The sequence below is a fragment of the Convolutriloba macropyga genome, chromosome 6 (genome assembly GCF_964194025.1).
Source record: "Convolutriloba macropyga chromosome 6, txConMacr16.3, whole genome shotgun sequence".
Taxonomy (NCBI): Eukaryota; Metazoa; Xenacoelomorpha; order Acoela; family Convolutidae; genus Convolutriloba; species Convolutriloba macropyga.
The window spans coordinates 2,944,066-2,960,676 of record NC_134473.1 but is presented as its reverse complement, the minus strand read 5'-3'; the positions used below and the strand labels follow the sequence as shown (position 1 = coordinate 2,960,676).

General features: G+C 34.8%; 1 protein-coding gene across 1 annotated transcript in view; it reads right to left on the bottom strand.

The window, feature by feature from the left end:
* The window catches only part of LOC142340691 (uncharacterized), a 74,319-nt gene that overhangs the window by 33,646 nt on the left and 24,062 nt on the right, over nucleotides 1-16,611 (bottom strand). The window contains exons 4-5 of the mRNA XM_075391386.1: nucleotides 4,493-4,701; nucleotides 1,297-1,468 (exon numbers count right to left, since the gene is read on the bottom strand). Coding sequence (XP_075247501.1) covers nucleotides 1,297-1,468; nucleotides 4,493-4,701 — 381 coding nt within the window. The remainder of the gene's footprint in view (nucleotides 1-1,296; nucleotides 1,469-4,492; nucleotides 4,702-16,611) is intronic.

Sequence of the window (16,611 nt, the reverse complement as noted above, 5' to 3'; positions counted from 1 at the left end):
GGGTCACACTAGAAATCAATTCAGAGAGTATGTTTATAAGTATAATATTCAAGAAGACATAGAAAAACACTAATCACTGTGTTTCCACCGATCTCAGTGTTTTTGACTGTATACCCATCACAGTGTGTCCCATATACAGTCTCACAGCAGGGGTCATCCTTTTTCAGAACTGTGAATTTGGTTTTTTTTATCTCACTTAGTTCTATAGTATTTCATCAAATCCTTAAAGGCGGCATCGCCGATCGGAGACGTTCACTGGAGTCAGTGAGGAAGGAACCCCAAATCTTCCGTTTGCTAAAGCAAATTAACTAGACTCGATGATTTAATCACTACACCAAGTGAGACAGAATGTTTTATTTTTAAATTGATTAAATATTGATTAGGGGATATATGAAAATTTTTATTATTTTAATATTTCTTTCAATTTTTGTTCAAGTTTTTTCGCAAGTTGGTTTTACGTGCTTTTTACACGGTCTCATCTGCGAAGCAGTTTCACTGATTAGTTTTATACTAGTATCTGGGGACGTCCACCGGAGTCGGTGGGGATAGAACCCAAACTATCCGTCTGATAACAGTTAATTACCAGCTTAACTCTGTACTAGTGGTTTGCACTAAGAGAGACAAGAAATGATAGATTTAAAATATAAAAGAAGTGAATATAGAGCTAATATATAGTAGTGGATAAAACAAGGGATTCAACAAACAGTAAAATTTGGCCCGATTCGACATGCGCGATTAGCGTTAGGAGAAAGGGACAAATTTTGCTGGTGGTTGAATCCCTTGTTTTATCCACTACTAATGCGTTATAAGAGATCTCTAAGTTATAGAGTTTAAGACCAGTTGATTAGCACACTCTGTGATGGTTTTCAAGTAAGAGATGCTGGTTCGAATCCAGTACTGGTCCACCTTCACATTAGTTGCACCTGCTTAGACACCCACACCTGCGCGTCCTGCGATCGAGTTACATAGTTTTGAAAACTCTCGGAGTACAGGAAATTTTAAAACATGAGCTGGAACTTGTCTGATCAGGAGTCGTTTTGGTCTGTGATCGTCTGATTAGAGGTCATTTCGGTCTTGAACCTCAACCTGCGGTACTTGATGATGACTGAAAAATCTGGGGTTTCCCATTATACCCCCCCCCAATGAAATTATAGCCACCCATTATGGTATAATTTCCATGGTTGACGGGCTATAAGTTATCTGACGACTAATCTGGGGGGCCTTATTGGGAAAGACCCAAAATCTGATATAAGTGTCAATTCAATCTTTACTTTTTGAAAAAAAAAATGTTTGTACCTTGTATCTATAAGCTTCTACGTGTGTGATGTTTGAGCATAGTGGGCATAGGAGGTGGAATAAAGCCCTTCTGTAGTTCCAATTCCACTCTGTGAAAATATTCATGTTTGTGTTGTCGAATAAGACAGTCCAGGTTGTAACTGCAATGTCAGGGTAGTGCTCGTGCATACATCTGAACATAATCACACACATACTCACACATAGCAAATCGTGCCAGCTGGAGAGTTAACCCAATGCAAAGTTACCCCCATGACCAAAATGAGCTCACAGGTATGTAGAACTAACCACCCTGGTTCCAGGGGCGAAGTAGCAGGAAAATGAATGGTTCGACAAAACGTCTACAAGTTGTGACAAGTGACAAAACAATGACAATTGTCTTGGCTGGGGGGGGGGGGGGGGGCTGAGAGGGTGGGGGGATACCCTTTGAGACGTCAATTAGTCAATTATACGATTTGGACCTTTCAATTCGAATCAGAGTCCCGCTAATACGAATGATGAACGCGTTTATTCACATCATAGTTGCGTAAAGTCTAATATGCGTTAGTTTAAGTCAGCAACTCACTATTTGAAATTGTAGACGAAATCTGACGGTAACACACTACTTCACATCGGAAAAGACGGAGAAAATTTGAATCCTAGTTCGGTAAAATATTTCTCATGGTTTGGTAATATTGACCAGAAAATGTGAGCATATACTACTCATAGGCTGACCATTTCTCTCCCATAGTCGACTTACTTTGAAAAAAAAACGTAATAAGAAAGAAAAATATACGAAGTAATTGCGATTCACAAAGACAAGCCAAAGTTGAAGATATTCTTTTTATTTTACTTTTCAGTCAGATCTTTTCGAAGACCTTGTATTTCATGAAAACAATCACGCCACCTTGAGGTTCTTAAAAACCGTTTTGAAGTTCAACTTGCTAGTGAGTTTTGTTGCAACCAGTTTTGAATAAACTGCCAATGGGAAAACAAATTGAAAATCGTTTGAAATTTTTGTCAGTTTAATTCAAAAACAAAACAACAGGACAGGTAAACAAAATGTGGTAAAAACTTTCAGCCCAAACATTCGTCAATTTGTTTCATTAATTTTTATTTGACAGGAAAGGTATTTTTTCAGAAACAAATGGTGAAAGTTTAATTCAATGAACAATCTTAATAATAGATTGTTTTGTCTCGAATTAACTCAAATTTGTTTTCAAATAAAGAACTGGTCATTTTTTGCTCGAATAAAAATGATTTTTGACGGAGTCCAACTATCCATACCTACTACGTTGCTCTTTTGCCGATTTTCTTGGCAGTTTAAGAGGACAAAAAATTATGAAAAATTTAGTTTTGAACATTTTGGTTTTTGCAACTTTTCATCAGGGAGAATTTATCAGAAGAATAGCTCGCAGATTTATTCCATTTTGCGGGCAATTTCAGTGTAAGTGTTTCTATCTAAATTGAATTTTTACGCTTTGTGTAATCATTGCAGGTAAATTTGCCTAGACAATTCTTGGAACATATATACCTAAATTTCTTAGGGTCGTAGGGGTCTTTTATTAGACTGCTCCCAATCGCATTAGTGTATGTCCGATTTTAGTTGGAACATTTTTGGTTCATCGTCTGTTTCGAGACGCTTTTGCGAATGTTAAATTGATCCTGCAAACTTGAAATTGAGAGCATAGTCATCAAACTGTTATCAGATTCAAAGTAAGTATTAAGTGGCCAATATCCGAAAAAAAACAAGTTTCAAAAAATTTTAAATTTTGTGAAATGCAGCTACCTTGAGCTTGTAATCATCGTAAAACTTTATTAGTAATTACTTCAGACGAAATTCAAAGGTTTAAGTTTTTAATGAGCAGCGCTACGGTTAATTCCAAAATCTGTGAATGTCTTCCTAATTCATAAATTACGCCGAATGGGACATTTTCGAAGTTAATCACCAGTTACGCCTTCTATCATTTTGTTAATTGGGTAATTTTTGTTTGAAAGGGACAGGTAATTTGAAACAATTTTGAACTTAATTCGCTTAGTGTAACTGTTTTCCACACAAGCTCTAATCTAAAAGTATGGGTGGTAAAAATACGTGACAAAATCAAGTATAGATACTCGAGCATTCCGAAGTTTGCCACGTAATGTGCAAGCAGATCCACTGAAAAATCATACAATTCCAGAGATAATTTCAAACTATACAGCAGATTTTTTAAACAAAATTATCCACTCACATCCACTAAGTGGATCCGAGAGGTCGAATTGAAAATTTTATATTACTTGACAAGATGCTTTTTTGAAAACATATTACTTGATTTTTTCTGTTGTTGAAATCAAGATGCTGTTTTTGAAACTATGTTACTTGACAAGATGCTCTTTTATTGAAATCTGGGGCCTATATGGCCAAGTGGTGGTCAAGCAAGCCGATAGGCAAGCAAGCTGAATTTTGAAAATGAGGTCAAGCAAGCCGAAAAAATTTGGGATACCCATATTTTAAGTTGCCCCTGGCGGGCCGGTGGGCGCCTTCGCCGCGATAACCGGCCCGCGGTTTCCGGATTAAATCCCACAGCGGATGAGAGGCATGGCCATGGACAGCGGTCCGGTACCCACTAGATGTCTAAACATTGACGTATTTTTGTTTCTTTAGTGCATTGGAATATATTATGCACTATAATACTACGCAGTATTGATTGTAACGGCTAACCATGTATTATTTCTGATAGATTACAACTATTAGATAACTTTCGGCTTGCTTTTCTGTCGGCTGACTTTTACTTCGGCTTCCTTTGCGTTCACCATATGGCCAGTATTTTGTCACCATTAACCAGTTTGCAAACTACTTTTCAAATCGGATACTAGTGACAATCACAGCGTATGGTAGTTACGAACTATTGCAAAATCTTGTAATTACGTTTCGGGTAAATAATTTTGCTATATTCCGCTTAAACCGCATCGTCATGCGAATTTAAAAATGATCTCACGCGGCTTGAATTTAACAAATTGAACTAAACATTTTACGTTCATTTATATAACTCTTTGCCGTCCTTTCTTCTGAGACAAATGAAATGAATTAGACAAAAAATATGCATTTAAACGGTTGGCAACTTCAGTAGTTGCAAAAAATTTTAATTATTTTTTATTGCCTCTATAAATTTTTAATAGTATTGATTTTATTATTATTTTTACATTTATTATTAATTTTATTCACAATTATTCCAAGTACCTTAGAGCTCCCGCATTTCCATAGAAGAAGTTATCGTGGTTTGCTTCGCATAAGTTGTTAGTTGCAGTTGCGCACAGACCACAGTACCTACTGGCCAAAGTGTCCCCCACTCCCCCTCTCTTTCCACCTGGAGACCCCCCACTTCCAAATTGACCAGTTCCAGACTGGTCATAGATCCACTTTTTCTCTGATTTTTCCTGTTCTGGGTCCTGAAAATGACCATTCAATGGAACGGTTCCTATATGAATAAATTTATTTTTGTTTTCAGTTCGTACCCGGGTCGAGGTTTTTGGGTAAATTTTCGTAAGAAATGCGGTGAATGCGGTGATTTTTCGTAAGAAATGCGGTGATTGCGGTGAAAAAAAAATAATTCACCGCTATTCGACCCCAGGTCTAGGTGTCAACGCTAAAAAGCGTTAAATTATGTGCGATTTTGTTGTGGGCTGAAGTATCCACATTGTTTTCAATAAAATCAGTTGGATGCAGATGAAACTGGAAAGTGTTGAAAGCAGACAAAAGTAGTGAGAATATCAAAAATTTTTGTTTTTAAACCATTTTTTCTATATGATGGAGCAAATTATCGACCCCCAACCTAAATTTTTGAACTCTTGCTGTAATCTGCTTTCAAAAAATTATTGCAATTTTTCAAAAACAAATAGTTGGATGCAATTGAAACTGGAAAGTGTTGAAGGCAGACAAAAGTAGTGAAAATATCAAAAAATTTTATTTTTAAACCATTTTTTCTATGTGATGGAGCAAATTATCGACCCCCCAACCTAAATTTTTGAACTCTTGCTGTAATCTACTTTCAAAAAATTATTGCAAATTTTCAAAAAAAAATAGTTGGATGCAATTGAAACTGGAAAGTGTTGAAGGCAGATAAAAGTAGTGAAAATATCAAAAATTTTTATTTTTAAACCATTTTTTCTATATGATTCGGTGAAAAAAACTGAGAACGCGGTGAAAAAAAAATAATTCACCGCGATTCACCGCATTCACCGCAAAAAGATGTAAGAAATACGCGGTGAAAATTATTTTTTTTCACCGCATTTCACCGCATTTCTTACGAAAATTCACCGCCAAACCTCGACCCGGGTAGACTTGGGCGCGAGTTTAAGTAGTTGCGCTATATTTCTGAAAAATGGAAAAGTCTTCGACCTCCTTTTCCTTTAACTTGGGTCAACCACTCCAAACATGACACATAAAAGAATCAATAGAAACAAAGACTTGTTTCTGGAATTGTTGCATCAAAGCAGAAACTCAAACAAAAAGCAGAAGTATTCACACGGTCAACATTTGGAATAAACTCACTATCGTTGAAATATTATGAAAATATAAATTGTTTCAAGCTATCTTTGGTCAAATTTGACTTGCAAAAACATCCATTGGAGTCTTATCATTTACTCGGCACAAATTGTTGATGGATTGAGATTAATTTTAGAACTGATTGATTTGCTGGGTGTTTACACAATCAAAATGATTACGGCTTATAATCAACCTGATTTACTATATGTGAAAAAAGCGATTTCCTATTTTTGCTTTGATAATCGCTTCCATACCTTGGTAAGAAATGGAACCAGCCATTATTTTTTATAATGAGTGTAAAAAATAAAGCTAATTGTTCCGACCCACTTTAGTGGGGGAGGAACTTTTTACTCAAACGGGTTTTCTTCGTTCAGTCAATTTTGGCTGATCGATATATTCAAGGTAGAGGGTATGTCATTGATATCATTAAAAGGCCCGTCCAGATTAGAATATATTACTAAAAATCTGTTTCGAATTTCGTTTTGTCCTCGGAGTTATCGAAGTTTTAATTTTTGTGAACATTTGACTCCTTTTCGTTGTTATTGTGCACAATTGCCAGCTTCGATTGTTAAATTCTTCAAAAATTAGATTTTTTCATCAATTAGTCCAATTTGTCTAAATTTGCTTGATTAGCACACCTAAACACTGCTAACTTATTCTCTGTTAACTCCAACGCAAGCAAATTTTACTAGTGCATTCTTTGAAAAAGTTCTTTAATTAAATTTTTGCGGGTTTTGCTACCTCGATAATTATACAAAATAATCATTATAATTACTTTTTTTGGTCAAATCCTTCATATCCAAAAAATCCGGAAAAATTACGAGTTTTTAAGGGACAAACGGCAACATTAAAGCTAGCTCTGGTGTTATCGCTGTTTTTTTTGAAGGCCCCCAAAATTTCGGATTGTAATCGGTCGAAGTCTTGTTTTTGATATTTTTCGCAATTTTCGGCTTTTCTGTATTTTAATTAACAACAAAAAACAATTCAAAAGAAAGTCCACCATTGACTGGTTCACTTGGCTCTCTAAGGAGTTTTACGCAAGCATATCTAGATCTATGGTCGAAAACTTACGATCGTTCTGACATTTAAAATAAAATATTTTTAAAGTAAACAACGGATTAATGAGCTTTGTGAAATTTTCTCTCTTTTTTATTAGAGTTCTAACATAAAGTCATCAAAGAGAAGTCGCATCGTCGTTCAAGTTGTGGGAAAATGTAAATATTTTCCGGTTTCCTGTTTTAAGTAGTGGTTTTTTCTTTAATATTACAAATTTTTCTCAAAAAATTTTTAGTTTGTGGACAATTTACCGTCTTTGAGATCCTTTTTCTTGTCTTGTAAGGTTAATGTCACGTCAGACATTTCATAATTGGCGTCTAAAATGGAGCACAATTAAACGTTTCCCGTTGAATAGATTATGGTTTTAACTGCTTCGGCTCCGTATTCTAGCAGAATTTCTTACTTTTTGTCTTTATTTATCGTTCTTTTTGCATTCATAAGAAAAAATCTTAATTATTGCAGATTGTAGTGACTTTTTATGAAAAAAGGAACTTACTTGCTCAGTTTAGCTGATAGCTAAAGTTTTTAATGACTAGAATCCAATTTTTTTAAATGAAAAAATAAATATATATTTATTTTTTTTTCAAATTTTTATATTGTTGTTCTTTTCTGTCTACTTATTGCGTAAACTAAATATTTAAAAAATGCAGATCAATTTAATATACCAAGTGAAAGCAGTATTTAGGACATTGTTCATTTTTCTAACGGCTTCGACATCGGTTTTTCGCAAAGAAAACTAAATAAGTTTTGTCTATTTATCGTTATTTTGTAGACGTACGATATATTCTTAATAATGAGAGATCCCAATTGTTTTTGAGAAAAAAAGAACCTATTAAACGATTTGAATTGATAATTAATGTTTTATATCTTTGAAATTAAACGTGTTGGAAAAATAAAAGAGAATATTTTTCCTTTTTAAACTTTTTTGATCTCAATATCAGTACAGAGAACGCGCAATTGGTTATGTCTTTTGTATTTTTGGAATAGATTACGATTTTAACAATTTCGACGCTCTTTGTCTTGAAAAAAGATAATGTTTTCATTGTTTTTGTAGATGTTCAACATATTCTGGATAATGGCAGGTCTAAATGTCTTCATGTTCAGGTATCAATGAGCATAAACTTTTTTAGCGTACTTTTTTTTCGAGGTTTTTAATCATTTCCGTCTGCATGTTACTGAGTGTGATCAGGAACTGTTCCAATTTTTTCTGTTAAAATACAAATTATTTTGGTTAGTTTAGGTTTTAATTGACACTATTTTGAATATGTAATTTTGTAATTTTTTTTCAAAAATCAAGACATCGAGTTTTGGATGTATGTGTTTGTTGTTGTTGTTTAATTCTTCTGTTTGTCTTGTCTTGTGTTCTTAATAATGGAAGGTCTCATCGGCCCACTTATATGGTATTATTTACCCTATTAAAAGCAGTTTTTTAAATTCATTGACCAATTGTTTTTGATCAAGATTTGATAATTTGGAAATTTCTCTATCTTCTCAACTGGTAGAAAATTATAATGCTCAGGAATTTATAAAGCTCAGGAATTTATAATGCTCCGGAATTTATAATGCACAGGAAATTCATAATGCCACTTGAATGGGGGAGGAACTATATACTCAAACGGGATTTTTTCGTTCCGTCAATTTTGGCTGATCGATATATTCAAGGTAGAGTGTATGTCATTGGTATCATTAGAAGGCCCGTCCAGAGTAGAATATATTACTGAAAATCTGTTTCGAATTTCTTTTCGTCCTCAGAGTTATCAAAGTTTTAATTTTTGTGAACATTTGACTCATTTTTGTTGTTATTGTGCACAATTTCCGTATTTTTACGCAATTTTGTGGAAAAAAGTTAAAATTTGTCTTAACAAAGTAGTTTTATTGGTTTTACCTCTAAGAAAAGAAGAGTTTTGTTGAACCAATTTTTGTCTAAATTGTTAAATTTTTCAAAAATCAAAAGTGGAAAGAAATAAGTTATTTAGTTCACTTTATTTCAATTTGCTGGATTAACACACCTAAAAACTGCTAACTTGATCTTTGTTAACCCCAAAGCGGAAAAACTTTACTTGCGCTTTCTTTGAAAAAGTTCTTCAATTAAATTTTTGCCGTTTTTTTGCAAACTTTATAATTTTTTTGAAGGCCCCCAAAATTTTGGATTGTAATCGGTTGAAGTTTTGTTTTTGACATGATTTCGCATTTTTGTTTGCTTTTCTGTATTCTAATTAACAAAAAAAACAATTCAGATGAAAGTCTGCTATTGACTGGTCCAATTGGCTGTTTAAGGAGTTTTACGAAAACATATTTAGTTCTATAGTCGAAAACTTATGGTCGTTCTGACTTTTAATATAAAATATTTTCAAAATAAACAACGGATTAATTAGCGTTGTGAATTTTTTTTCTCTTTTTTGGTAAAATTCTAACATAACGTCATTAACGACAGATTGCATCAGGTTTTCATTTGCTTAAAAAAATTTAGATTTTTCTGTTTTCCGTTTTAATTAATGATTTTCTTCTTTGATGCCGAGTTTTCACGAAACATTTTTGATTTTTGTACAATTTACCGTTTTTGAGATTCCTTTTCTTGTCTTGTAGAGTTATTGTCAGGTCAGACATTTCATTAAGGGCGCATAAAACTGGAAAACAATTAAACACATCGGTTTCTCGTTGAATAGATTTTGGTTTTAACTACTTCGACTCCGTCTTCTAGCAGAATTTCTTACTTTTTGTCTTTATTTATCGTTCTTTTTGCATTCGTAAGATAAAGTCTTGATTAATGCAGATCGTAGCAGTTTTTTTTTAGCAGATAGCTAAATTCGTAGCAGATAGCTAAATTTTTCATGACTAGAATCAAATGTTTTCAAACAAAATATACATACACTTCTTTATTTCAAACTTTCACTTTGCTGCTCTTTTTGGTCTACTTGTTACCAAAATTAAAATTTTAAAAGTGGCAGATCAATTTAACATATCAATTGAAAACATCTTTTTGGCGCATTGCTCATTGCTTTTAGAGCAAAGTAATTTTAGTTCCCTGCTCATTGTTCTAACGGCTGCGACACCGGTTTTTCGCAAAAAATTCAAATAATTTTTGTCTATTTATCGTTCTTTTGTAGACATATGACATATTCTGAATAATGACAGATCCCCATCGTTTTTAAGCGAAAAGATTCTATTTAATGATTTCAGTTGACAGCTAATGTTTATACGTCTTTATGTCTTTAAAATTAAACTATTTTAATCTCATTATTAGTACAGAGAACGCGCAATTGATTGTCTTTGTGTTTTTGGAATAGATTATGATTTTAACGACTTCGACAACGTTTTTTTTTAAAAAAAAGATAGTGTTTTATTTGTTTCTATAGACGTTCAAGTAGTATATAGGTGAGCTACCCTCCCCTGGGGGTGGGGGTGAGGTCCCCCATGTATTATGATAGGGTATAGCGTAATTTCCAGGAGATAGGGGCCTCTCACATGTATTAAGATAGGATATAGATAGCATGTATTAAGATAGGGTACCTGTATTAAGATTAGGAATAGATCTCCATGTATTAAGATTAGGAATAGGATCTCCATGTATTAAGATTGAGAATAGGATCTCCATGTTTTAAGATTAGTTATAGCCGTTATGCATTAGGATTAGTTATAGCCTCCGACATGTATTAAGATTAGTTATAGCCGGCGACATGCATTAAAATTAGTTATAGCCGCGGACATGTGTTGAGATTAGTTATAGGTGCCGCCATGTATTAGGATAGGGTATAGGTTTTGTGCATGTATTTGTTCATGCACATATGCTAGTAGTATAGTCGGTGCAAATGTGGGGGGTAGGTTTGGAGACGCTCCTGATTGGCTCCTGAAATTTTGAGGGGAAAATATCAGTTTTTATGTAGTTATTAAGTGTTTACGTGAGAACAATAGAGTTGGCGTGGGTTTTCAATAACCCTAATTATCTGGGGGTAATTATGTGACATGTTGAATTTTGGTCAGACAGTTATTGTCAGGTCAGACATTTCATTAAGGGCGCATAAAAATGGAAAACATTTAAACACATCGGTCTCTCGTTGAATAGATTTTGGTTTTAACTACTTCGACTCCGTCTTCTAGCAGAATTTCTTACTTTTTGTCTTTATTTATCGTTCTTTTTGCATTCGTAAGATAAAGTCTTGATTAATGCAGATCGTAGCAGTTTTTTTAGCAGATAGCTAAATTCGTAGCAGATAGCTAAATTTTTCATGACTAGAATCAAATGTTTTCAAACAAAATATACATACACTTCTTTATTTCAAACTTTCACTTTGCTGCTCTTTTTGGTCTACTTGTTACCAAAATTAAAATTTTAAAAGTGGCAGATCAATTTAACATATCAATTGAAAACATCTTTTTGGCGCATTGCTCATTGCTTTTAGAGCAAAATAATTTTAGTTCCCTGCTCATTGTTCTAACGGCTGCGACACCGGTTTTTCGCAAAAAATTCAAATAATTTTTGTCTATTTAACGTTCTTTTGTAGACATATGACATATTCTGATTAATGACAGATCCCCATCGTTTTTAAGCGAAAAGATTCTATTTAATGGTTTCAGTTGACAGCTAATGTTTATACGTCTTTATGTCTTTAAAATTAAACTATTTTAATCTCATTATTAGTACAGAGAACGCGCAATTGATTGTCTTTGTGTTTTTGGAATAGATTAAGATTTTAACGACTTCGACAACGTTTTTTTTAAAAAAAAAATGATAGTGTTTTATTTGTTTCTATAGACGTTCAAGTAGTATATAGGTGAGCTACCCTCCCCTGGGGGTGGGGGTGAGGTCCCCCATAAATTATGATAGGGTATAGCGTAATTTCCAGGAGATAGGGGCCTCTCACATGTATTAAGATAGGATATAGATGGCATGTATTAAGATAGGGTACATGTATTAAGATTAGGAATAGATCTCCATGTATTAGGATTAGGAATAGGATCTCCATGTATTAAGATTGAGAATAGGATCTCCATGTTTTAAGATTAGTTATAGCCGTTATGCATTAGGATTAGTTATAGCCTCCGACATGTATTAAGATTAGTTATAGCCGGCGACATGCATTAAAATTAGTTATAGCCGCGGACATGTATTGAGATTAGTTATAGGTGCCGCCATGTATTAGGATAGGGTATAGGTTTTGTGCATGTATTTGTGCATGCACATATGCTAGTAGTATAGTCGGTGATAGCAAATGATAGCAAATGATAGTTCAATGAAAGCAAATATGGGGGGTAGGTTTGGAGACGCTCCTGATTGGCTCCTGAAATTTTGAGGGGAAAATATCAGTTTTTGTAGTTATTAAGTGTTTACGTGAGAACAATAGAGTTGGCGTGGGTTTTCAATAACCCTAATTATCTGAGGGTAATTATGTGACATGTTGAATTTTGGTTGTTAAGCTTTCTGTCAATTGCAAAGATTGTTCCCCTAATTGTTTAAATCAATTGTGTAACAGTTGTCTTTTGCGCGCTCATTAATTGGAAAAAAGTTCAATGATAGAAAAAAAACATGAAATAAAATAGTATATAATTACAGACACAGTATAAATGCAATTGTGAATGTTAAAGAACTGTGATATAGCAAAACTATTTCAGTTATATGTTGAGTGGTGCTGTATGAATACCGTCGGTCTGAACAATGCGCTTAGGATAGAAATAGGACAGTCCCTTCTTTTTCTGCTCATACGTAGCAACACAATGGTTTATTGTTCTGAACCCTCTATTTGTTGAAGTAAGATAGATAATATCATCCGTCACACGTCGATATTTCTCCATTGGTCCATCTGCGTTGTCTTCTAGTGTTCTTTTGTTGAGACCTTTACTACTGAACTTGTTTTTGTCAGACTGTGCATCGTAGCAACAATAAGTTTTGCTACAAAGACAAATCATTTCCGTACATCTGAATTCTTCCTTGAGGAGCCCTGGTTCTCGTTTATCATGCTTGTTATGCTTAGAGCAACACGTTCTAGGAAAGAAATTTTGAATAGCATCTGCTTGAAAAGAGTCAGTACAGTCCTGCTGTCTCAATGCTTCCCATTCTTGTTTTTTAGCAGGTCGAATACAATCATACAAATTCTCATGAGCTAGGGCTAAAAAGAGAGAATCTGTGTCGATCTCTAACTCCTCGAATGTATTGACATCGCAGAATCTGTCAAAGAACTTAGAGTAGAGCTCCAACATTCGTAGTTTAGCGTACTGAAGTATGAAGAATCCAACTATTATAGGTTTGCGGTGTTCAATTTTTGATTTTGCTAGTTCAATTTCGTAAAGCTCTTTTGAGACATTGTTCAAACGATTAAACATCTTCCCATTGATTGCTTTGTGGTCTTCTCATCGTTCAAATTTTTGGTCTCTGTATGTTTGCTTCTGTCACATAATCTGATAACCGTAAGAGCTATTACCCAATAATTTCATAGTCTCAGCAACAACGCTGGAATCAGGATTTTCATCTCCACCCCTTCTAGCGTCTACCACTGACTGTACAAAGGTGTTGAAACATTTTCTCGGCGTGTACTGTACAAATCTATAAATTCTTGTACATTTCAGACCGAGACTTATGTAGAAATTTAGTAGGGGAGTAATAATTGTTCCATTTTCCAGATTGAAACTTGAAATTAGCATTCGCTGAGGTTGCTTCAGGAAGTTGTTTTCAACAGCGTAATATCTCATATAATTCCCAATATCAGCTCAACTAACGCTGAATTTTTTAAAAATAGGCGGGAAATTCGAAAACTTGTACTTCAAGACTGCGGGAACTTCCAAATCACATTGTACGTATCCAAATATCTCTCCATCTCTTATTTTAGCTAGTAAAGACTCTTGCTTCAAAGGAGGATTGTAAGGAAAGTTCTTTCTCACGTGATTTCTAACATTTTCTTCTTCTTTAACACTTTCCCACCATTTACACTCCCAGATTTCAACAATCTTATATCCTTTACTTTTTAAGTAATCTCTTCTCAATTCATCATGTTCTCTTTTTCTAATCCCACTGTGCGTTTCCTCTTCCGCGAGACTTGCTTTAGCTTCCTGACAAGGACAGAAATGAAATTAACAACCCATGGCTTCAAACACCGTATTACAATGTGCGCAAAATCCGTCTACGCTAATACAATCAATCTTCGTCTGTGTTCCGGTTGTATAGTAGCTCTCAATTTCACATTCGGGACGTTGTCATTGACGATATGACATAACCATGTTCTCAAACGTTCGAGATCTGTTTGTTCGATCCCTGAATTTTTGAGAATCTGTATCAAGTTCCCATCGAGTGTAAAGTCCAGTGGGAATTTCTTGACACATTGAAAAGGGATAGAGTTGGCTAGCGTCAATACCTACGATAGACTTGCAAAGGTTTTCAGAGTTTCGTATGAAGGTCTGATCAACTGCTGCTTTTCTGCTAAAAACAATACATGGACCACCAGTCATATCCTCACGTATTTTGTCATGTAAATCCTTGTCAGCTTCAACAAATGGAAAAAATTTGTGGTTTTTTGACTTGTGAAGACAGATATTAGCCAAGTTCGGAACAGTGCATCCGAGTTTTAACATATCGATAGCCTTGTTGTGACAAAACTCCATCATTTTTTGCATTGCCTCCTGTGTTGGAACAACATCTTTGTTGTTGTACCACTTGACAAAATCCCGGAATGTAGCCATTTGTTCTTGCTCCCAGACCACTTTCAGGTAATTGTAATTGTCAATTCCAGAAGGAGGAACATTTTTCAACCTCAACTTTTTTAATACTTTTGTTGAGAAAATCCGCTGTTAAGCAATTTAGTGAAATCAGTAAAATCGTTCTCCAGTGGATTATAATTTCTCAGTTTGCTAAAGAAACAGTCGTAAGGAGGGAGAAAAGTTGCATCGAGCTTTTCGGGAGAGTCAAACCACTCATAGGGGAAGAATCCTTTAGTCTCACTTGTCTTGTATGCTTCAAGGAAAAAATCAAGTGAGGTAGCTCCACCGAGAAAATTGAGGATATCGAGAATTTGTACATCACCAAATTTAAGAGAAACAAAGTGATTTGCCTTTTTAATAACAGTAGGTTGAATGTCGCGCTCATGAATAAGATAGGGCAGGAGATAGGACTTAATTAGAATTAAATCATATTTTCCACTATTGAATCCGAACACAGGTAAAGTATTCACATATTGCTCAAAGTGTTGCTGTAAGTCCAAAAGCTGGTTTTTCTGCATTTGGAGAAATTGCGTAGACATATCAGCTTCATCATCTTCTTCGACACGTTCATCTTCACACTCAAATGCTGAAGCGTTTTGATCCTTTCTTTTATTTAAATTTTCCCAAATTGCGTTAACTCGTGCTCTGATTATTGCTTCAATAGAGGAAAACTTTGTCCGCAATTCAGTTTTAATTTTGTTTGCTAAGTCTTCAATAGCTTCAACAAAAGATGTAATGAGAGCTTTCGGATCTTCATCGCATAGGAAGACAGGTTCATCAATTAAATTGGAGGAAATAGAGACAGAGATTGGTTCATGCTTTCCAATCCAAAAGGTTTTGTTTTTATCTTTTAATTGCCAAGTTTTTGAACAATTTTTGATCATCGTTGTAAGGAATTCCAAATCCGTCAAGTTTATCAAATAAGGTCCTGCGCAATGTATACACACTCTTTGGGTAAATATGCTGTAATCTATCTTTACACGTTTTAACATGGCGGTTGAAATTTCCCGCATTCTGAATGAACGTATCGCAACTCGGACAACGGAATCGTTTAAAGAATCTGTTAATATCATCCACATAGCATATTTTGTTGTTGTAACCTAATAAATTAATATTTTTTTCATACATTTCAAAACTTCTCCTCGCAAGTTCACCAACAAAATCTCCATCTACAATGTCAATATCGTAAATAAATATGTTGTGCTTTATCGCATTTTCAGCAAATACAAGATGATCGATCGATACCCTTCTGAAATTGATTGCTTCATGTCCAGATTCATGGAGGAATGCACTAAACAAATATTTTTTATTGGTCTCAAGCTCCGATGATCCATATGAGTGAACAGCTATAGCTCGGAATAAACAAAGATAATCTTTGTAAATCTCGCCGTAGCCATTCGATACAAGAAAATTCACATCTGATCGTCTAAGTAACTGTTCAGAAAGAACAGCATCGATACATCCCATTGGAATGCTTTTTAGGAGAGCGCAGAATATTTTTACATTTGTAGTCAGAGCAAATCGCCATTTTGTATTCTCCCGTTCCTGAGCACACTTCTCCACTGAATCCATCTTTTCAATCCTGTCCTGAAGAGAGACTAAGTATCCTTTGGAACAGAGTAGATGAGATTTCTCGAAGAAGGTGTTGTTCTCGGAGCGTAGAAGTATCGATACTCGTCCGTATCCACATTTCTTAATATAAATCCTAGAGCCAAGTTGACTTTGGCAGCACAGTTGAGTTTTTCGAATACTTCTTTCAACTTTTTATGAATTTCATGAGGATCGAGCTTGGACAGCTGGCAGTTGAACACTTGATGTCTCCCATTTCCCATCTCAGTATCGCCAAAAAGTGCTGACAAGCACTAAGTTCTTGTTGCAGCTGCTCGTTGTGTTTTTCCAGTTCCTCCGATTCTAGAACTTCTTTAAGCTTTTCACTCGATTTGGCCCCAACTTTTGATGAAGTTCCATGCTTTCTCCTCCTGTGTTGTTGAAGAGAATAGAAACTCGGAAACTCCTCCAAGCATACAGTACACACAGTACTTAGCTTTGTATCCTTAGGAGCGTGATGCTTA